The sequence below is a fragment of the Ailuropoda melanoleuca genome, chromosome 4 (genome assembly GCF_002007445.2).
Source record: "Ailuropoda melanoleuca isolate Jingjing chromosome 4, ASM200744v2, whole genome shotgun sequence".
Lineage (NCBI taxonomy): Eukaryota > Metazoa > Chordata > Mammalia > Carnivora > Ursidae > Ailuropoda > Ailuropoda melanoleuca.
This window is the reverse complement of record NC_048221.1, coordinates 55,491,580-55,513,555: the sequence shown is the minus strand read 5'-3', so window position 1 is coordinate 55,513,555 and position 21,976 is coordinate 55,491,580. Positions and strand designations below refer to the sequence as shown.

Below are 21,976 nucleotides of genomic sequence, written 5' to 3'. Positions count from 1 at the left end.
CTGGTGATCAGACATGTCACTGACCGAGAATATCAGTCATGGTAACTATCTCCAATGACCAGCCTCACTGATTAAAAATGACAGCAATTGATGAAATCGGCAATCAAAAACATTGGTGACCGTATTTGTCAATGAACAGGAATATTGATGATCAGATAGCTCAGAAACTAGGGCTGATCAGCATCTGGGAGGAAGTGGATGGGGCGTGAGGGTGGGGTCGGTCTTTGTTGGGTTCTGCAAGAGCCCCAGTGTGTGGACCAAAGGCTGGAGAAACCACGGCTTAGCAAGTAGCCACCCAGCCACCAGGACCTGCAGTGGGATGAGAATGAGGAAATTCAGATGGGAGCAATGCAGGGGAGAGGCGGTCAGAATCTCTGACCCTAGGCAGACAGGGCCCCGTCCCCTATTCCAGGAGCCCTTCCCTCCAAATCACTGGGCCCAGAGGAACCTTCCCTGGGTCTCACTCTCTGTTGCCACACCCAGGACTCAGCAGCCCAGGAGCCCACAAGACTGGCTAGAGGCATTCACAAAAAGTATTTTATTATTCTTAACAGTATTCACTTTAAAGGAATAGGAGGATAGCATACAATTTTTTACAGACAATATATAAATGTTGTACATAATTAACAATAACTTAGTTCACTAATCCAAAATAAAACAAGCCAAATAAAACATAAAAACAAAAAATACTGCGGATTCTTTTTCTTATGCGGATACTAGTACAAAATAAGTTACTTCTGGCTGTGGTGCCCCCCCTCCCCCACCCCCCGCAGCGATCGCCGGCCCCTATTGCACTTGGTCGACTACATGGGCACGTTTCTCTTCCCAGGCCGGGCCCTTGCCGGCCGCCGCACCCCATCTCCGCATACAGAATCTAAGCTCGGACATAGTTATGTACAGCTGTACCTTGGGAAGGATCCAGACAGCCACAGCATAGCCCAGCAGAACCCAGGAGTCTCCAGGGACCCCAGCAGGGTCGTGGCCTCTCCCTGGACCCACCCCCAACTCCTGCCTTCAGCACCTGCCAGACCAGCCCCTGGAAGCCAAGAGCAGCCAAGGCCCCTCCCCAGGCCCCCGGCTCCCCGTCCTAAGACTGTGGGATCCAAGTACTTTTCCAAAAATAATTGCAAAGCTACAGCCTTGGTTTGTAGGTTTTATTCCTTTCCATGGCAAGGGCTTCCGTGGCAACGTACAATTGACTGGACCCAGAATGAGTTTAAAAATAAAACAACTAACTCCTCAGCGAGTTAAGCTTATGCAGTCTTTTATATATATATATATTCTTTTCTTTTGTCTCAGAGTGGGAGGGGAGGGAGGTTGAGGGGTTCCGCAGAAAAAGGATGTATGTACAGGGGTTCACCTGGCAGAGGGGTCAGGCTGTGGCTCAGGCTCGTTAAGGGGACACGGGTCACACCGGCTTCAGCCTCGGAGCCAGGGGAGCGATCTGGGAGACATTTCCCCTCTCAAGAAAATGTTGTTTCCTTCCTGTGACCCAGCCCTGGCCTGGGAATCTGCGCAGGACCGCCCATGATTGTCTCTGCCCTCCAGGGCCTGGCCGCCAGGGCACGCACCGCTCAGCTTCCCTAGGCTGGTGGCCCGGCTGCCCGGGCTCAGCCCAACCTGGGCTTCAGCTGTTTCGGGAAAGCAAGCCAGAGGAGAAGGTGTGGGCCGAGCGTCCCCCCGCACACCTACCCCCAGAGCCCTAGCAAGCAGATGGGCCAAGCAGGACTTGGCGCAAAAGACCCAGAAGAGAACTTAGAGGGCATCTCAGACCTCCACGTCTCCCCAGTCCTTGTTAGAAACAAGAGCAAAATAAATTATTTTTGCCTACTCCCTTCTCCTTCTATAAACAGTTTTCTTCGTTTGTCCCCTGCCCCCCTCTTCTTCTCTTTATAAAGTTGTCCGTTCTGTTCTCCAAACAATCATCCGTGATGGAAACCCCACCTGGGCAGTAAGCCGGGCCAAGCCTGCCCCCTAGCCCGGGTGAAAATCTTCACAGTGACCGCTGACGGCCAAGTGGAGTGCCCACAGGAGAGGCAACCTGGGGCTCTGGCTGGGCTAGCAGGAGTGGCATCAGTCTTCGGGGAAGGGCAGGCCGCTAAGGGTTCGGCCCACCCTGCTTAGGGGCGCCCAGCCTTGTGCTGTCAGCCACCCTCCTCGGCATCTGTCTGTCCGTTTCTGGGGGGCTCTCCCTAGCCCATGGCGGTCACCATGCTGGATGGGTGGGGGTGGCCAAAGGAGAGGCTGGAGGAGGGGTGGATGGGCGTTGGGGTGGGCAAGATGTGTCCCGAGTGGCTGAAGGGTGGGAGATGGCCCACGGGCGCCATGTGTCCAGCCAGGGCAGCGGCGCTGAAGGGGGAGGCCTTCTCCTGCATGCACTTGGACAGCTCCTCGAAGCACTCTGCACCTTTCTTGTTCTTCTTGGACTTGGTGGACATCTTCCGATTCCTGGTCTGGATCCCTTCCTTCTTCATGGTCAGCGGCCGGTTCACCTGAAGGCAACCACAAAACCTTCAGGAGGTCCGGTTCCCTTCCCTGAACAAGACCCCGACCCCAGCTTCCGCGCGGGGCAAAGGCAGGTCTGGGCCGGGGGCCCCGCTTGCAAACCTCCCCTGACCATCAAGGTCTTCCCACCAGCATGTTCCCCTGTCAGGAAAGGTGCTTTTCACTGTGTGGGACCCACAGGGCAGGGCGTTGAGCCCACTAAGTGCCAGCACAGCTCCCCATGGATGTGACCAAACTCCATGCCCACCTTTTGTTTTAAAGAGGCACCGCTTCCCCAGACCTGCAGGGCCCCCCCGCCCCGCCGCTGTGGGACACACCTCCAGCCGGCCTGCCCCCTCTTACGGGAAGCCCTTCTGGCACTCAGGGCTTGCTGGCCCGGCTGCCACCGCCTCCCAAGCCAAGCGACGCTGGAGACTGTGGCTGGGGCCCCTCGCCTGGCAGCACAAAGAGCCTGGGTCCCCAGGGAGGGGCGGGGCGGACTCACATTGTGCAGCTTGTAGTAGAGGCCACAGGCGTTGCAGACAGGGTCCCCGTTGGCGTTTCGGCGCCATAAGGTGGTGGTTGTCGTCTGACAATTTGCACAACAGGTGCCGGCTCTCCTGGCGGCCGACTGGGAGGGAAGGGGCAGCGTCAGCAGGCTGGGCTCCCACGCCCCACCTCGACCTCCCTCCCCGACCCTCACCCCACCCCCGTCCCTGCCAACTGAGCCTGGGAGCAGGAAAGCTCACAGGGGAATCCAGGCATCTCAGAAGCCATGGAATTTTAGAATTTGAGACCTAAACCCGCGCAGAACTTAGAATAAAGAACTCTCAGAAGCCTGATCGCAGAATCAATGGGTTGCAAGAGCTGAAAGGACAATTTAGCCACTGCCACCAACCATCAAACAGGGAAACTGAGGCCCTGAGGAGGCTGGCTCAGTCTCCCTGGAGCCCCTGGGTCTGGAGCTGCATTCCCTCACGACTCCTTTCAAAATCCACCATCCTGGGTGTGAGGGCCACACAGAGCCCAGGGTAGGGACGTCAAATGTTTAGGGAGATGGAAAGCTGAGCTGTTCAGTACCATAGCCAGGGGGGCTGTTCGAATTCAACTGAACTACAATTTAATAAAATTAGAACTTCAGTTCCTTCTATGGCATTAGCTACATTTCAAGGAATCAACAGTCACGACCACAGTGGACAGAGCAGAGCCAGAACATTTCCATCAGCACAAGGCTGGTCCATCCGGCACCCTGTACCCCAAACCACAGACTGCTGACTGCCGCGCAGCCCCTCAGGGAATGCAGGCCAGAGGTGGTCTGGAAATGAGTGTCTGGTTTCTGGAGAAGGGAGCTGAAGGCTCCTAACAAGGGAAGGTAAGAGAGTCTTGACCCGAGAAAGCAGATCCCCTCTTGCGGGCCCACCAGCGCCAGCCCCACAGTGACAGCACACGACTCTCCGCACCCCCGAAAACTTCCCAAAGAACCGAAGGCCAGGGGGTGGAGGAAGGAGACCAGCAGAGGCTGGGACAGCCCTAGGCTGGAGCTCGCTTGCTCCCTTGGTCTGACGGAGGGACCTGCCGGACTGCTGACTGGGGGCGGGGAGGGTGAGGGTGAGTAAGCGGCCTGGAGCTGGAATTCTGACTCAGGGGCCAACACCGCATCCTCCACCCCTACCCCCACCCGGGCCCTCACCCCGCCCTCGCTGGGGGGTGGGTGGGGAAAGGGGGCCCCCAAAGCGGCAAGCGATTTAAGCCTCGTAAATCACTTCGCCCTGAAAAAAATATATTTATTATTCTTAGCATTTTACGCATTATTTGCAGAGTGGAGGGTATTAGAAATTTCAAAACAGCCCAGCGAGAGGCAGGACTGAGCCGAAGAGAGGCTCTAAAACTCGCGGGGTCCGGAAACAGATACGCGAAGTTTCCTTATCTTCAGGCTGCAGATGTCCGGATAGGAAACTCCGGCAGGAGATCCGAAAGGGCATTTTTTTAAATCACTCAAATGAAAATACACAGTATAGGTGACTCCATGGAAAAATAATAAAGGGCAGGTTTTTTTGGTGGTTAGTGTGTGTGTTTTATTTAAATAAGCGTGAGGAGATTGTGTGCTGGGCTACAAGGAAAATTACTTCATGGCCCTATTTTTAAAAAGAGTTAAACAGAGGCCAGGGGACAGGAGTTGGGCCCTTGGACACTCAACGGTGGGGATTCCTGAGCTCGGTGGGGTGAGGGTACCTGGTGGGCCGCAGAGGGGGAAATCTGGCTCGAAAAAAATCTGGCCTAAAAGAAGGGCGACCCCAAGTGATTTTAATGATAAAAGGATTTCAAGAGGCAAAGCAGCTGCCTTGGGAGGGTTTGGGGGTGGTACTATTATTTTTTAAATAAGTCACCCGCTCCGGCCCAGGTTAGTGGCCCCCTCCCCAGCCACCTGCTGCCCCGCGCCTACCAGTCTCCGCTTGGGCTTGATGAGTGGCCGGTTCTGCCCGTTCATCTTGTGGTAGAGCCCACAGGCGTTACACAGGTAGTGCCCGGTGCCGTCTCGCCGCCAAAGTGGGGTGGCCGTGGCCCCACAGTTGACACACTCCCGGCCTTCTGAAGGGGGACAGGGAGAGACAGCAGGCCTGCTTAACGGACAAGGTCATGGGAGAGAGCCAGGGGTGGGCGGGCGCCGACCAGGCAGCGGTCTGCCTCGGCCCGGCTGCTTGGGGGGTGACTTTTAGCTCCAACCCTGGGCAGGAAGAGGGACCCGGAGGAGGTTTCCCCCGCAGGAGAGGAGTTCAGAGAGTAGCTTTAAGGCCAAAGCTCCCTCTTCAAAACCCTCTCTTGAAGGAAGGGAAACGGGGCAGGAGGGAGGAGTGGGGCCAGGGCCCCAGGGATTCTCGGCTCGACAATGAAAGGGTATTTACAGCAAACTTTGCCGACAGCAGGGCGGTGGCAGGAGTCGCCCCGCTCGACCTGGCTGGGCCTGGGAGGGCTCTGGCTCGCTTTGGAGTTCTGCCTCCTCTCTTCTGTCTCCCCCTTTTCCCCAGCTGTGTCTGCCGCCTCCCGATTCTCTGCCCTCAGCTCCTACCCTCCTTCTGTTCTCCAAGCAGGGGGATTTCCTTCTTTCTCCCCAGCTTCCCCCTCTTCCGCTGAGGCCCTAGAATTCAGTCCCGGACTCAGATCGAAGGCAGTGTTCTTTAAAATAAAATAAACCATAAGCCCTTTCATTTTTAAGCCAAGTAGACTAAGTGACCTTGGTCTTCTGTCGATGGTGGGTTTTTGGGATTTTGGTTTTGGTTTTTTTTTGTTGTTGTTGTTGTTGTTGCTAAAAGACCAACTGGAATTCAAATAGATTGTGTAAAACAAACTTGGGAGAAGGGGCTAATTAAAGGCGGGGTAGCTGGCCTGAGCAGAATGGGACCCCAAGGTGGGGCTGAGGTCGGTGCCCGAGGTGGTGGCAGCAATCAGGCAGGATGCCCTGGCATCACATAGCCTGGGAAAATGTTTCCCCATTTAGTTTCAACTAAATTGTCGATATATACGGGCAAGAAAAGATTCCTGAAAAGGTTCCTGGACTCAAGAGTAAAAGTTTAAAAAATCTTTCTCTTCCTCAGCTTAAAGGGATTGGGAAGGAGGCACTGAAAGCCAAAGCCCCGTACCGGCCCTGGTTTCTGCTCTCTGGCCAGATTCTTGGACAAACCAGCTTGGCTCCAGCCGTCTCCTCTGGCAAAGGGGCAGAGGCACCTACAGCTTTATCCCCTTCACTCCAGCCTTCAGGGAGGGAGAGTGAAGGACACGCCAGGGGGCAGGGAGCAGGAACAAGTCCTGGGAATGTTGCTTTGGGGGAAATCTCCCAAGGAGATTGGGAAACATCGAAATCCCAAGATCGGACTGATTGAGTCGGAAAACCAGATTCCTGGAGGGTCTGGAGCACCTACGGTGCACCCACAGCACGCATACACACTCACAAACACACGTACACACAGCCTCACTGTTGTCGCTTGCGTACTGCATTCTCTCACACACTAAGTCAAGAGGCTGCTGAAATTTTCACTTAAGCTGAAGGGAAGGGAAGGGAAGGGGGAGTTCCCGTTCTGTGTTCGGTCTGGCAGTGGCCAAACTTGGAAGGAAGGGGGGGGAGGGAAACGAATTTTGGGGACCACTGGGAACAGTTAAGAAAAGGACAAAAGTTTTAGGGCTCCCTCTCCCTCGTTCTGGTGTCTCAAACATCTGTTAGAGTCTATTGGAAGGGGACCTCACCCATGCCCAGATCTGGAAGGCTGACATTGCTGCCATCTCCCATATCACAGCCCTCCTCCCCCCAAACACACACATGCAGACGCACAAACCACCCCACTTCCACCAGGTCCCTGGCACGGGCCTTTACCTGAGCAGGAGCGTGCCTTGCTGCGCTGCTTAGGGGTGAAGCTGGAGGCAGGGCCGCCCAAGAAGCCTCCCGGGTGGAAGAGTCCGCTGCTGTAGTCGTGGGCAGCAGCCGGCACATAGGACGGGTAGGTGGGGATAGGGTGGTGTGTGGCAGGCTGGGTGCCCATGGCAGCCAGGCCTGGGCGCAGGGGACTGCCACTTTCCATTTTCATGCTATCGGTCAGGGACACCTGGTACTTGACGCCATCCTTGTCCTCCCCCCGGGCTGCGCTACCCCCGGCAGAAGAGGAGGCTGGAGAGGCAGCCCCGGTGGTGCTGGGGTCGGGAGACACTTCCTTGGGCGGAGTGGGTGGGAATCCGAAGAGGTGGGAGCCAGAGTGGGCTGCAGTGGGAGTGAGGGAGGCCACAGAGCTCCCGCTGCCTCCCCCACTCCCACCCCCTGCCCCTGGGTACACTGAGAGGGGGCCTCCTGGGCCTCCAGCAGCTGAGGGGTGCAGCGGTGTCTTGGAGAAGGGGCTCACGGTCCAGGGATTGTGGTGGTGTGCTGCAGCCGCGGAGAGGGCAGCTTTACCCCCGTCGAGCCAGGGCAACCCGGGGCTGTGCAACAAGTGTGGGCGGCACATCTGGCCTCCCGTTAGGCGGGCTGCAGGAGGAGGGAGAGGGGTCAGGTTGGGCACAGGCTGAGCCTCACTAGGGCTCCGATACACAGGACCACAACTCACAAAACAACCAGCAGTAACCTTCTTCCCAAAGAAAACCAGAAACATAACACCCCAACCGGCAATAATCAAGAATGTCAGTCCGGAGCTGAAGGACAAGTGGCACAGAGGGAACCCCACTGGACCAGGGCCTGGAGGGAACCCCCACATGCCAGCTGGAAATGGGCAGAAACCCGAGGGTGCCCAAACCCACCCCAAGAGGCTGCCCCCCCACACCTTTCCCGCCCCAATTTTTCAGCTGCTCCGATTCCTGCGGATCTCACATCCGGGAAGCAGGCAGCCGGGCCCTCCTCCCCTCCCGCGCCAGGCGCGCGGCGCGCCGTGCCTGGGCTCCCAGTCACCCACTGGCCGGGGGCTCACCGTGCGCGGGGCTGTAGGAGACGCGCGCTCGCGCGTGGGCTGGGTTGGCGTAATAGGGGTTGCCTTGCGAGTCTAGGTGGTTGAAGAAGACGTCCACCTCGTCCGGAGGCAGCAGCTGCGCGGGCTCCATGTAGTTGTGCGCCAGGCCCGGATGGTGCGAGTCGGGGTGCTGCGCATTCAGCACGGCGGGGTGCGCCATCCAGCGCGGCTGCTCCGGCGCCACCTCCATGGCCGGCAGTGGAGACTCGGGATCTGGGCCGAGGCGGTGGCTGCGTCCCTGAGCGACGGAAGGGGGCGTGAGGGACGCCGCCACGGCCTGACACCCCCAAAGTCCCGCCACGCGGAGTCCCGCACGCCGCTGCGCCTCAGCCGAGTTCGGCCGAGGAACAGTCCCGGGTGGGAGGAAAGCTCAAAGCTCAAAACGAAAGGAAGGCGGAGGAGAGGGTTCAGCCGCGCACACTCACATGGTGACCCCCGGTCCCAAGGCCACACATTCGTGCACGCCGGGTCACACACGGGGACAAGCCCCGACAGCAGTTACCCCAACAAACACAGAGTCTCACTTTAAGTCAGACACTCACACCGACCCCCCTCCTTCCCAGCACACAAACACATAAACACAGACTAAAAGTTGGAGACAGGCGGCTGGGCACCCACTGGGGCGCGTGATCCCAGCGACACGCACATACCCACACCTGGCGCCAGATACGCATACCGGCTTGACGACCACCCCCCCCCAAACACGCACACGCAGCCCCAGCGGCTGGGAGCCAGCCCCCTGCGCGCACTCCCAGGCGGCACAATCAGGACCTCTCCCCAAGGCACACCAAAGCAGTCACCCGCAGCCTGGCCCCGGCCTTGAGCTCCGGAAGAGACCTCTCAGAGCTTGGCGCGCCCCAGGCCCCCGGCCAGTTCTCGCACCCCAAACTTACACACGCAGCGCCGCGGGGAGCGGGGGCCGCAGCCTCGGGGACAGGGGATCAGCACCGGCAGGAGTGCCGGGAGTGGCGGGCTCAGGAACCGCGCTTCGGGCGGCTGGGCTCACGGGGTAGGAGCGGGGGACAGCGCGCGCCTCGGCCTCAGGCCCGCCCGGCTCCGGCCCCTCGGCATCCTCCGGCCGCCCTGGCGCCAGCTCGCGACTCCTGCACAGACATGAAGCGGGGGCCGTGCACGCCTAAGAAGCCCGCGCCAGCCAATCAGCGCCGCGCGCCGCCCAGCCTCCGCCCCCCATTGGCTGAGCCCGCAACTCCCGGTCCGCCGGACTCCCGGACTGACCCGCGGGCCTGCCCCCCTCCCCCGGCGGGCCCCCTCCCAGCGCCCTCCCGGCGGCCCCTGCTGCCAAAGCCCCCCGCCAGGACCCTCACCCCACTGGCCGACTGCTGCGCCCCCTCTTGCGGACACTCCTGGATCCCCCTAACCTCAGGGCCCTCCTCCCAGTACCTAACCTCCAACTGGGGACCCCTCCTCGGGAGCACGGGTCGTGCACCCTCTGGGTGTCTGGGTGTCCTCTCCCCGGGACCCCAGCCCTTCCACTCTCGGATCCCACCTCCTTTACAGCTGAACGTGGCCAGTTGAAGTCCCAACTACCTACCCAGACCATTTCCCCGCCCCCCCCCCCCGACTCGGGCTCTGGCTGGGCAGGGGGTTGGGAGGAGAGCTGCGGGACAGGAGGAGCAGCGAGGGGCAGGAACTACAAGGCTCGAGTGGGCACCTGGGCCTCGGACAACAGGCCTCTTAGGGCTGTGCTTGACCGGGTGGAGGTGGCCTGGCTCGCGGCTCCAGAGAGGGGGAGGGGGCGTCCCCTTCCCGGGCGTGGCCTTCGCAGACCAGCGGGCCGAACTGCCTGGGGCGAGGCCATGGAGACCCGGACTGGCGCCGGCGCCGGCTCGAAGGAGACGCCTCTGGGCAGGAGGAGGCATTTTTCCCTCCCGGGGGTCCCTGAGGCGGCCCCTGGGGAGAGGGAGGCGGTAGACTGAGAACTCCGTCCCCTAAGTCACCTGGAACTGCTCTCCACACACCTCCAGTGCAGAGATCCAGCTTTGTGGGGGGAGTGGGCCCCGTGCACAAATCTCCTTGCTCTCTCCCATTATACAGACCGAGGAGACCGAGGCTCGAAGGGAGCCTAAGGCCGACGAGGGAGGCCGGGGGGTGGGGGGCTCGGAAACAAAGAACTTTGGGGGGATTGAGACAGGTGCGAGGGTAAGGGGGAGTAATCGTCGTCCTCCAGTCCCTCTCCCTTAGCTGAGTCTATGGCTCTCGGAGTAGAAGCCCAGAGGGATCCCAGGTGGGTCCGGGACAGGGGAGAGGGCGGGGGTCCGGGCCACCCCCGGGAGTGGGGGGAGGGGCGGCGGGATTGACAGTCGGTAATTGGGTAACTGGAGGCGGCTTCTCCGGCCGGGCGGCCCCGCCACCGCGACGCCGGGCCCCTGACGTCACCCGATTCGCCAGGAAATGAACTTTTTAATAATCCGAGGAGGGAGGAAAGCCCTCGGTCCCCTCGGCTCGGGGGGCTCCCGGCCAGGCCCAGCTCCGCGGGCGCGCCCCAGTCGCCCTCTCCCAGGCCAACTCTGGGCAGCGCCGGGGGGTGCGGGCACGGGCCAGGGGCCTCCTCCTGCCTCTCCGTCCGTCTGTCCGTTCATCGGTCCCAGGCCCTGGCGCAGGTAAAGACGCGGGGCCGGAGGCGCGGAGCCCCATCTGGCTGGGAACCAGCGCGTCCCGGGCGCTTAGGGACCCTCCTGCCCCGGCGGCCCGCTGCGCCTCCCTCTCCGCTCCACTCCGGGACGTGCGGAGCCCGCCCGGGCTTCTCGGAACTCCGCTCCGCATGAGAGGAGGCCGGCGCCAGCCGGGTAAAGAGCGCCGGGGCCGGGGAGTGGGAGCGCGAGGCCGCGGGAGCCGGGCCTCCGCGGCAGGGCCGGGCAGGTGACTGGCCTCAGTGCCTTCCGGTTCGCGTTTCCCGCAACGCGCGCGGTCCGGCCCGGACTCGCTGCCTCTCTGTTAGTCTGTCTCTCCTCCCTGCCTTTAGCTTACGACTCTTCATCAACGCGTAAAATGCGATCGTCGGAGCCTTGAGCCTGTTTTGCGTCCCTGGAGCCTAGCGGGAGCTTATCAAAGACACCGCGGCCTCGGGGACAATCCCAGGTGTCGGGCAAGGCTGCCCCGTCAGCCTGGACCCCGGGACCCAGCGCAGGAGGCAGCCAGCCGTTTGCCGGCCCCGGGGCCGTAACGCCGGAGCCGAGCGGAAGCTTTCCGTGGGGGCTGCGATCAGCGCCTTGGCTCTCCAGGGACGTGGCCACTCCGGGCCCTCGGGAAAACAGGTAATTCGCTCTATTTCCCCCGTGGTTCAAATGGCCCCCATTCTGGGTGGGTCTGCAGTTTCGTCATTCCGAACTCGGCTAAAAGCTCCTCCGGGGCAAGCTGAAGCCCCTCCGGGGCAGCGTGGCCACCGCAGGAGTGGAGGTGACCAGCCTGGCCGAGCCCCCTGCCTGAACAGCCGCCTCGAGCTGCCCGCTGGCCTGGCGCAGAACCGAGCGCGGGCGGGGATTTAATTACCCCGCTTGGGCGGCTCAGAAAATCGCCGCGCATAGGAGCTTAGCACGGCAGTTAAGCACTGCTTGAGCAGGGGCCTCGGGAGATCTTCACCAGTCTCTCTTCCCGCAATTCGGGCTAGAGAAAAAAGGGGGAGAGGGAAGGAGGGAGCTCCCCCATGTCTCTTGAGGCCCCCCCAGGGTTGCCTTCCTCCAAAAGGCTGGCAGGCAGCGGGCAGCGAGGCCTCCACTATGATTGGAGCTCCTGCGTTGGACGCGGGACTGCTGTGTTCTCCCGCAGTTGCGTACCCGCCTGGGAGAGAAAAGAGGGGCTCCAGGCAGGATAAGGCCCAGCTGACGGGTAAAACACCCCCCACTCCAATCATGAGTGTACCTGTATGCCAGACAGACCAAGGGACCCTAGCCAGGCATCTTGCCCAGTAGGCAGCGAAGACCATCCTATCACTTGTATCCAAACAAACGTCGGGGAAGGATCAGGGCGGCCCCCACAAATCGGCTGGGATTGCGGGGGACATCTTTGTGCCTGAGAAGAGCAGACTTATTTCAGTTTACAGCCTCAGGATTCGGGGTCTCCAGAACACCTTCCGAGGGACGCGTTCCCTTTTTCATGTTTTTTGTTCGTTTCCAAGGGTTGTTGCTTATGCGGGTGCTGCCTTTTGATCGCACTGAGAAGCTGTCACTTCTTTCCTTACACAAGAGTAAGACTTCAGGAAGGACTGGGGAAGGGCAGCAGAGAAACTGAATTTTCTAACTGCCTTTTTCAAGTGGCCTGAGACCCCTCGAGAAACCATGGGTCATCCGTTCAGCTCAGTCTGCTTTCTCCCGGGAGCTGGCAGCCCAAGGATCAGAGGCCCGGTTCTACAGGGCGTCACCGGCCTGGGCCGTGGCTCTCAGCTGCCCGGTGTTCCCCATGCTACATGGCCCTCCCCTCCGTGCCCTTTGTTTAAACTTCCGTCATCCAAGGTAGCCCCTCTGGGACCATAAGTTTGCCCTCTCTTTGTAACCTAATTCTTCCCACTTTTTCCTACGGGCATCTAATTGGCCGGCAGTGGAGGGGAGAGTCAAAGAAACCAGTTTGCTTAGGGGCTGCTTTCCATAGGGATATTTGTCAACCCAGCGACCTCCCAGCCCCACGCTGGCAATGTGCCTTGAGGGGAACTGAGGAGGAAGTGGGGGCTGCTTTAGCCAGAGGGGTTCAGAAATCCCCATAGGGCAAGGCCTCAGAGCTGCTCAGGCCTGCAGCCATTCCTCCAAAGGGGTTCTGCAATGGAGGGACCAGGGCTCCAACAGCCCCTTCTGCTCGTTGGGGTTCACGTCCAGCCCCCCAAATGTGAAGGCCCCTCTCCCCTGGCCACCATGTTGGCTTTCCCACCCCTTACGTATTTTGGGCCTTTTTGAATCGTAAAACCCGGGGCCCATAGTCCTAGAAGTCTTGGTGCCCTGGGTTGAGGCTCCTGGGAGATCCTGTGTCTCCTTATCAGGTTCTGACCACGCACCTCCAAGCCGGACAGCCTCCCGCATGGGCCCTGCTGAGACCTGCAGCAATCGGGCGACGTTTCTACCCTGCTTCAGGAACAGCCGCGGTTTACTCAGAGTGCCTGGCGGCCCAGCGGCCCCGGCAGCATGACAACTGGTAAATCCGTTTCGTTAGACGCAATTTGTTTGCAATTTGTCAACCCGGCTGGGAAACGCTCTCCAGACGCCTGGGCAGCCGCGCTGGCCCTACCTGCTTCTCGAATCCTGCCTACTCATAAACGAATCCCATCGCTAGGTGCCTGTGTAGACCCGGAGCTCACCGCCAGATGTTCCCTATCCCCGGGAGACGTAGCTTTTTCCAAAACAACGAATTTCCTTCCGTGTTTTCCGGGAAAGGAGCGGCCGCCACTCCCGGGGGCCCTGAACGCCGGATCTTTCCCCTCGCGGTTGGGGCAACTTGGAGTTCAAGCCTGGCCGCCGCCGAAGGATTCTAAATGCCCGGCGTCCAGACAGACCCAGACCGCCGTCTACGCCTCCCGGCGGCAGATCCCGGAGCCCGCGGCGGCCCCATTCTTATTGAAATCCCACTAAACAGATTCCGACTCTGGCTTGGGGCTGGGGGTAGACTTCCAGACCCGGCGCTCTCCCCCACCCGCACCCCAGCCATACAGGATAAAGGGCCGCGGGGCGCGGCGCGCGGGGGCGCACGCAGGAGCGAGCCGGGTTAAGCCGCGCAAAGCCGGCGCACGGGACCAGTCGGCAGGTGCAGCCCCGGCTCCGCTGCCCGGCTTGGGCGCCTCCACCGCCGTGGCCCAGAGGTGGGGGCGGCCGAGACAAAGACCCCAGCTCGGGGGCCGGGAGGTGGGGCGCTTTGCGAGGCACTGGGAATAACCGGGGCTCGCGGCCTATGCGTAACTGCATCCGAGAAATGGGAAAGCGGGAGGCCAGACGCGGGCCTGCTGTCCTCAACTCCGCAAATACTCCCTCAGGTTTAGGCCCCTATGACCTGTGGTTCGAGTAGCTGGTAGGACCAGGGCGAACCCCGGAGGCCACATGTCAGGGGCCACTGGGCTAGGCGGACCGCGTTTAGGGGGCCGGGTGGGCCAAACCTGGGGGCTAGAAGGTCCCTGGCCAGGCGGAGATGGGGGGGGACTTACCGAGCGAGGTGCGGCGGGCGGCGCCCCCGGGTGGACGGGGCCGGAGAGGAGCGGGGCGCACAGCGCGGTGCGTGGCTAGGTGGGCCCACAGGAGCCCGGCGCGGGCTGGCGGCGTTCACCAGCACGGCCCGGGCGGCGCGCCGACTGGCCGCATGGTGCGCGGCGGGCCGCTTTTGTTCGCCCGGTGGCCGACGGGGGCCGGCTGGGGTGGGGGCAAAGGCAGCCAGGAGATAGAGGCTTGAGCGGCGAGCCCGGGCGGCGCTGGCCTTGTTACCTCCCTCTCGCTCCCGCTGCCTCTCCCTCCCCTCCCCCGGCCGCCGCGGCCGCTGCTTTTTATTTCGACAGCACTTTGAGGGGGCGGGAGCGCCGCAGGGGGGCAGGAGGGTGCCCAGAGCTCTGCGCCCCGTTTCCCTGGTCCAGCCTCCGTGCGGCAGGCCGAGGGCCGCTAGGACCTCAAGGCGCAACACCCTACTCGCCCACACTCCAGACTACTCCCGCCCTCGCGGAGGCGCATAAATGAGCACCCCTGCTCTCGAGGATGTATGTTCAGAAAGTCTGCTACGGCTCTTTTTGGAGACTCTCTCCGGGGACCCTCACGAATCGTGGCCACAAGCGCTCGCACACGTACACAACCGCCTGCTCCTCCTTCTCCGTCCTTTCAGTAGTGCTCACGCGCACACACATCTGTGCACACGCTTTAGCGTCCACAGCTGTGGCTGCGTGGACATCCTCAGCCGGGAGATGTGGGTCACACCGGCACACGTGCACACACCCAAATGTAGCTTGAGAATTTGGCACGCGCGGCATGCACACGCTCACACACACACACACACACACACACACGTCCCTCACTTCCAGGCTGATTCCGCTAAATGTAGACACATAGCCTCTTCCTTCACCACCTATACCCCCACCCGAATTCCCCAACTCCAGAGCAGATCAGGGCATCTCAGGAGTGCGGTGTGAGGCGTCTTCCTGGCCCATCCTCAAGGAACCCTCTCACAGGAGGGAGCTAGGGAGTAGAGGGCTTGTCTGTGGAAGGGGGGTGTGGGAGTCTTCACAGCAAGAATGCTTTTGGGTTTGTGAGCTAGGGGAATCCTTGAGCTTCCAAAGTCCTTACCTCAGAATTCAACTCCACAGTGCAGGGGTGGGGGGCTGGTCCCATTCCAGCTTTCCTGGGGGAGTGAAAGTGGCCTGGGGATCTTGGGCCCAAAGAGAAAGTGCTTTTCTTTGGAAGGACTGGGAAGTCCCTGGTCCTGGGAAAACTAGTGTGTGTCCCAGAGATGAGTGTCCAGCCCCCCATCTCTGTGGGCATCTTCTATCTGTGGGTTTTTCTTTGAAGCTGATAGTGACTGTGTTGCATGCGTATTTGCTGTGTACACGCAGGAGATATCTGTCCTGAGTGCCCCTGCATGTGCATTTGTGAGCACATGGGAAGTCTGCAAAACCATTTCTTCTTGTGCGTCCCTAAGAGTTTGTATATTGAGAGTCTGTGTTTTGTGGGTCCCTGAGAGTTTGTGTATTATGTATGGCTGTTTCAGAGCATGACCCCCAAAGTGCATGTGGGAGAGTGTCTCTGTGGAACTGGATCTGTGTCCCTGTGGCTGTGTATCTGTGCGATCATTGTGTCCATGAATCATTTGATGGGGTGTGAGTATTTCCAAGTGTTTATTTATAAATTGGCGTGTGTCCCTATGTGGGTCAGTAGCAGCGTGTGTCTGGGATCCTGTGTCTATGAATTGGGGTGTGTGTGCATGTGTGTGTGTCTGTCTTTACCAGCACGGGGTGTTGGGTGTGTATCATTGTATCTTTGAACTGATTATGGGAAGGTGGACAGTGTAGAGTGTAGCCAAGTGTGTCTGCGTATCTGTGTGTAGATCTGTGTATGAACTGATATGTGCTGGGGTGGGTGTTTGTGTCTGTTTACCTAGGGTATGGGCATCTGTGTATATGAATGTATCTTTGAACTATGTGTGTATCTCTACTCGGTATTACCCTGTGTCTGTTGTCTGGGGAGGAGTGTGTCCCTGGGTGACACACAGTATGTGTGTCTTCCCAGATCACCCACCATCCCTAACTGGCAGGGCAGGCGGCCAGTGGAGCTCCGGGGTGCCATTTGCGAGGGCACTTTCTGTCTGTCTGTGGGAGGGGGAGATGAGCTGATAAGCTTATCTGCCGACGCCAGCGCCATGCTGAATAACTGCTCTAATGAGCTGGCCTCGCTGGGACCACCCGCTCCCAAGGCCCCCAGCCTCACTGGGGAGGGGCACAGGGGAGCCAGTGCTGGGGCACAAGAGCAAATCCCCATGAACCCAGCAGGGCCTACATGTCTACTGTGCCTTTTCTAGTTCTGTCTTGTTTCTTCAGAGGGGGGATTCCAGGTCTTACACCCCCCACCCCACCTGCCATCTCTCTGCTGGGCTGGGCTGGGCTGGCCAGAGCCGGCTGGAGCCTCCCAGCCTCTGGTCTGCAGTCAGGAACACAGCCTTAAGAGGGGAAGGGGTGTGAGGCCCATGGATGCGGGCCCTCTAGGGTGGGGGTAGATTGAGAGGCATGGAGGCCCAGGAATGGCAAGACCCAGAGAGACAGGGAATGGGGGATGAGACAGGGAGACCCAAGAACAGATTTTTAAAACCAACTGCCATAGAGGGACAGAGACACCAGTAGGGGATGGAGGGGTGGGTTGGGGACATGCAGGAACAGACAAAAACAAACAACTAAAAAGTGGCAGCAAGAGTCAGAGAGAAGGGAACAAAAGCAGTGAGAGTGTTCATTAGAGAGAGACACGGACAGAGGGACAAGGGAGAGATACAGAGAGGAGAGAAAGAGCAAAACAAAACAAAAATAGAGAGACGAGAAGACAGAAGGGAACCCGGACAGGCTCTGAGAGCAGTGGGAGAAGAGGGAGAGAAGGAAGGGCCCCAAATAGAACGTGAGAAAAGTGGGGACGCGGAAGGCAGCCTGGGCAGGATGGACAGATTGATGGAGGGACCGCGGCAATGTCGAGCCCCGCGCCCGACGCGAGCGCCGGAGGCCGATCGCCAGGCTGCGGGCCCGGAAGGCGTGAGCGCAGAGCCCGCGGACCGGGCGGGGCACCGAGGCACGGGCGGCGGCGGCGGGCAGGGGGGTCTGCGCGGGGCTGCGCCGCTGTCCGGGGTAATTTTTCATCTCGGCCGGCTAATCTTTGTTCCCGGCGAAGATAATGAATAGCCAATCGTTATCTGCCCGGCTCCCGGAGGCTGCCGGAGAATGGGGTTGTACAGGGCTGGGAATTGTTTCCAAAGTGCCGCGGAATAAATGGTGTTCCTTATCTCTGCCTTCCAGATTATCGGAGCCCTTTCAGAGCGCGCACAACAAATGCGCCCGCCATCGAATGCATCATTTACCACCGCAGATCCGCGCGCTGATGGGCAGGCAGATAGCCGTCCGCGGGGGGCACGCTGGGCGCCCTGTGCCCGCGCCGCCTGCCTGCCTGCCTGCCTGCCTGCCGGGGGCACCCGCGTGTGCGCCCCCGGGTGTGCCCAGCATGTTTGGATGGACATTCGCGCGTGCCAGTGGATGGGCACTAACAAGAAAGGGTATTGGTGTGCATGCAGGCATGTCCAAGAAGTGGACTACAAGAAAGTGCAGATGTGCAAGCCCCACACACATGCGTGGTGGGCGCGTGTGCCCTGAGTGCCTGGGGATGGCCCAGCCAAGATTGTTTGAGGGTGCGCAGAGAAAGGGGTGTTGCACGTGAGTGTGTAGGCATGCATGTTACTCAGGGTGGGTAGACACGTGTGTGAAAGAGTGGGTATGCGAATCCATGTGTACAGGAGTGGTGACGGAGCGTATTGTGAGTGCCTCGATGTATCTGTCCTCGAGGAGGCTGTTTAGGAGTGCACACAGGTGGTGGTGTCATCTGCCACCAGGACGCGTGTCTATTTGGACATGCGTGTGTTACTCTCCTGAGTGTTGTGTGCCTGCGGGTGTTGCACCCTACTCAGCGCTCTGGGTTCATAACGGGCCTGTCAGCCCATGCATGCACACGTACCTGTGACTGCCAGCACGGAGGGAGTGCGCGAGGCGCCAGTGCTTCCCCCCGCCCCGTGTGCGCGGATCTGCGTGAGGGCCATTGTGCTGCTGTGCATCTATCTGCCTGGGTGTGCCCGGGTGTGTGCCGGAGGGTCCAGGAGGAAGGGCAGTCGTTGGGGCCTGTGGCTGCGCCTGCCAGTGGAGGCTCAGGACGCCCGAGCTGGGGAGCTGGGACCCCTCTCCAGCTCGGGGAAGAGCCAGCCGGCAGGGAGAGAAAGGGGTGTGCGGGTGTGATAGACGCCACAGTAGAAGGAATGGATGTGCTAGTGACCCAGAACGGGGTGTGCGGGTGTGTAAGGGAGCGAGGTCTTCGGAGGAGTTCGGGAGCGCTCAGGGGTCCCGACCCGCCTCAGCAGGCACGCCCTGCCAGAGGCCCCAGAGCCTCCCCGCGCCGGACCTGAGGAAAGAGAGACCCGAGCCCCGCCGCCCGAGGTCCCCGCGCCGTGAATGACACGCGCCGCCGACAAAGGCTGTATTTTTCCAGGCTCGAGCCCCGCCCGCGCGCGCGCGATGGTCCCCATGGCGACGCAGATAGCGCCGCAGCCATTTTCCCTATCTCCCCGGAGTCTATTATACGGCGGGATTAGCTCATCTCCAGGCAGGTCAAACCCAAAGTCACAGAACCTGCGGCGCGGGCCCCGCCCCCCATCCCGGCCGCCCCTCCCCCGCCGGGGGTCCGGTCCCGGCCCCGCGACCCCCGTGTGGCCGCCCTTGAGCAGTCGCAGAGCGCCACCTGGCGGCCGCCGGTGTCCCGCGTGGGGTCCCCGGGAGCCGGCAGCCTGAACCCGAGTCACCAGGCAGAAGAGCTAGGGTAGGGGTCCTTTCCTCCCGGAGGTGGACTCTCCAGAAGCAGGGGCTTTGTTTTGTCACTGCCGTGTCACCAGGGCTGGGCTGACACACACGAGATGCTCCATAAGTGTTTCTTGAAAAGATGGGTGGCGGGAAATTATAGACCTAGCAAACTGTCAAAGGTCACGCAGCTTAGTTGGCACCAAGAAATCATTTTTTAGAATGTAGCCACTGAATTTAGGGTAAAAGCCAAACTCCTCTGGAACCTGTGTGATAGCTTTTGCTGATCACTCAGACCTATTTCCCCCTTTTCTTGATCCAGTCACAGTGGCCGTCCTTCTGTTCTTTGAACAAGCCAGAATATTCCCACCCCAGGGCCTTTGTGTCTGCTGTTCCCTCCACCCAGAGTGTATACTGCCTCTGCTCAAATGTCACCCCTCAGAGAGCAAAACTGAGCCTTCACACTTTTCTTTTAGAGTACGTACTTCGCACAACGTAAACTAGTCTCTGGGCACGTTGCCGGCTCTCCTGCCTCACTGGAATGCTAGGCTCCCTGGGGAAAGGGAGTCTGTCTTGTTCCCCAGCAATAGCCCAGGGGCTGGGATCTCCTCTGACAACTGGTCGCCATCAGGCATAACTTTGGGAATGAGTGAATGGGGAGCAGAGGAGGCCAGAGCAAGTGGGCCAGACTGTGCCCTGCTTTCATGATCATATCGTTAGACCATCCCCCCTACCCTCCCCTGTGGTTTGTTCACCCTGGCCGCAGGATGCCTGGCTCTCCCAACCTGCCCCCTCTGGCAAGTCCAGAGAGGCCTGGGACTTAAGAGAAAGAGCACCACGGAGGCCTGTCTGCAAGGCGCGCCTGCCTTGCTCGTGGGGGCAAAGAACACTTCTTACCCTGTGTTCTCAGGCAGCCCTGGCCTGTCTGGGAAGGCCTGGGCTGCCGGGTGAGACTTCACTCATAATACAAGATAATTATACCCAAGTTGTCACTAGGCGGTGATGATTAATTGCTATGTGTGGGACGTGGACAGTGAAGTAACTAGAAATAGAGATGGCCACAGCCCGACTGGGCTTCCAGGTGGGAGTACAGCCAGCGCATCTCCAGGCCAAGCTTCACCCTGCTCAGGTGGGCTTAAGACAAACCCTGTGAGAGGCTTTGCCCAGGGACTCGGAAAATTAGCTCCCTGTTCTTCCCAGGAGAAGAGCTTGGGTTAATGCAGGCTCTTGGGCCAGGACTCCCCCCAACAGACACACTCACATCCCTTCTGGCTGGGTGGCCTTAGGCAAGTCACTTTCCTACTCTGAGCCTTAGGTCTGCTTCTGCAAACCTCCCTCCAGGGTTATGAGAATTACTCATAAGCATGTATTTAAAACGAGTTTTGTGATCCAGGCTTTGAAAATTGGCAATCCAAGTCTCAGGAACCCATGCGTTAATTGTCGCCAACATTTCAAAGTGGGAGATTTCACATAAAGAACTTCATTTCCAGCTTCTCTTGAAAATTTGGAAGAATGGATACCCTGGGCCCACATTCTTGCATAGTAATGTAAGGCTGGAGTTCCGTATCACCAGCCCCCTGTGCAATTGGGTCTTCACCCACCCACTTCAAGCCCACGGTCAGGGATGTGTCCCCTCATAGAAATACCATGTGCCATGGCTGTGTTGGTTTCGGCCTTCCTTCTCTGTATCCTTTGGTAGAATTTCCAATATCTTGCTCCTTCCAGGTATACTGTAAACCACTTAATAATAAATTAATAAATCCAGTCAACACTTTATTTTTTTTTTAAGATTTTATTTATTCGACAGAGATAGAGACAGCCAGCGAGAGAGGGAACACAAGCAGGGGGAGTGGGAGAGGAAGAAGCAGGCTCATAGCAGAGGAGCCTGATGTGGGGCTCGATCCCACAACGCCGGGATCACGCCCTGAGCCGAAGGCAGACGCTTAACCGCTGTGCCACCCAGGCGCCCCCAACACTTTAAAATAATGCACTTGGCCACACTGTTTTGGACCCTGGGTATACAGTATTGAATAGAACAGCTATGGTACCTTTCCTCAGGGAACAGTCAGACATAACCACACAGATTAATACATCATCCCAAATTGTGACAGGAACTCTGAGGGGCAAAGAACATATATTTACAGATATTCAATCCAAGCACGTTTGCAGAGACCTACTCTGGGTCAGGTCCTGTGCTGAGAGGGGAGGGCATGGAAGGAAACCCGATATGGTCACTGCATGCAGACCACTCACAGGGTGGGGAAGGTGCAGACACTCTAAGAGATTCTGTTAATTCCGGCCTGTGAAAACTGGAAACACAGGGTGCTTGGGGGAGAGGCACTTATCCTAGTCTGAGAGCATACTATATAAAGAGTGCCTACAAATCAATAAGACAAAAATATAAGAAAAAAAACAGGCAAAGGGTGTGAACAGAAAATTTACAGAAAAGGAACTAGAAATGGCTCTTAGAGTGATGAAAACATGCTCAGTCTCACTCAGAGAAATGAAAATTTAAGACACATTGAAAGATTTAGGAAGAGAGGAAATGTTCTAAATTAGATTGTGGTGATGGTTGCAACTCTATAAATTTCCTAAAATTTATGAAATGTACATTTAAAATGAATAAACTTGATGGTGTGTAAATCATACCATGTAACGCTGTTTGAAAATAAATCCTGAAACACTTTGAGATACCATTTTATATCTATCAGTATTAGCCATACCAAAACATTTGATTATATACTATGTTCCTACGGGGATGGGGAGACAGGCTGGTGGGAGTGCCAACAAATAGACTCTTGGGGGTGGGATAGGCAATGTGACACTATCATATTTATAAACGCATTTATGCTTTGAACCAGTAATTCCATTTATGGGGTATAGATATGTCCTTGCACTTGTGAAATTTGTAAGGAACGTCACTGTAGCCTTGGACCTTGTGGCAAATGATTGGAAATGAAAGATGCTCATGTAGGAGAGACGGTAAAAGTATTGTCATGTAACCAAA

At 58.7% G+C, this 21,976-nt stretch overlaps 1 protein-coding gene and 1 long non-coding RNA gene across 5 annotated transcripts; one reads left to right on the top strand and one right to left on the bottom strand.

Moving 5' to 3' along the window:
- Window positions 1-517: 517 nt before the first annotated feature.
- GATA2 (GATA binding protein 2) lies at window positions 518-14,850 on the bottom strand. Of its 2 annotated transcripts, XM_034658870.1 has the most exons (7): window positions 14,107-14,850; window positions 8,861-9,070; window positions 7,929-8,205; window positions 6,851-7,492; window positions 4,928-5,073; window positions 2,990-3,115; window positions 518-2,492 (listed from the first exon to the last, which is right to left on the bottom strand). In XM_034658870.1, the coding sequence occupies exons 3-7, from the start codon at window positions 8,155-8,157 to the stop codon at window positions 2,193-2,195; spliced, it is 1,443 nt and encodes a 480-aa protein (XP_034514761.1). In that variant the 5' UTR covers window positions 8,158-8,205; window positions 8,861-9,070; window positions 14,107-14,850; the 3' UTR covers window positions 518-2,192. The 2 variants fall into 2 exon arrangements, with proteins under 2 accessions (XP_034514761.1, XP_034514762.1); XM_034658871.1 differs by lacking the exon at window positions 8,861-9,070.
- LOC105236927 lies at window positions 9,284-20,746 on the top strand. Of its 3 annotated transcripts, none has more exons than XR_004624800.1 (3): window positions 9,284-11,242; window positions 12,103-13,767; window positions 17,431-20,746. It is a non-coding gene; the product is annotated as an uncharacterized LOC105236927 (long non-coding RNA). The 3 variants fall into 3 exon arrangements; XR_004624798.1 differs by lacking the exon at window positions 17,431-20,746 and having other exon boundaries at window positions 9,284-10,588; window positions 10,951-11,242; window positions 12,103-14,112; XR_004624799.1 differs by lacking the exon at window positions 17,431-20,746 and having other exon boundaries at window positions 9,284-10,774; window positions 10,951-11,242; window positions 12,103-14,112.
- The last annotated feature ends 1,230 nt before the right edge of the window (window positions 20,747-21,976 follow it).

Bases quoted from the DNA above. Each gene is read 5' to 3' on its own strand.
- GATA2 (XM_034658870.1), bottom strand. From the start codon at position 8,157: ATGGAGGTGGCGCCGGAGCAGCCGCGCTGGATGGCGCACCCCGCCGTG. The intron at 3,116-4,927 runs GTAGGCGCGGGG...CTTCCCTCCCAG, and splicing joins TCAAGCCCAAGCGGAGACTG to TCGGCCGCCAGGAGAGCCGG. The intron at 2,493-2,989 runs GTGAGTCCGCCC...GGTTGCCTTCAG, and splicing joins TCTACTACAAGCTGCACAAT to GTGAACCGGCCGCTGACCAT.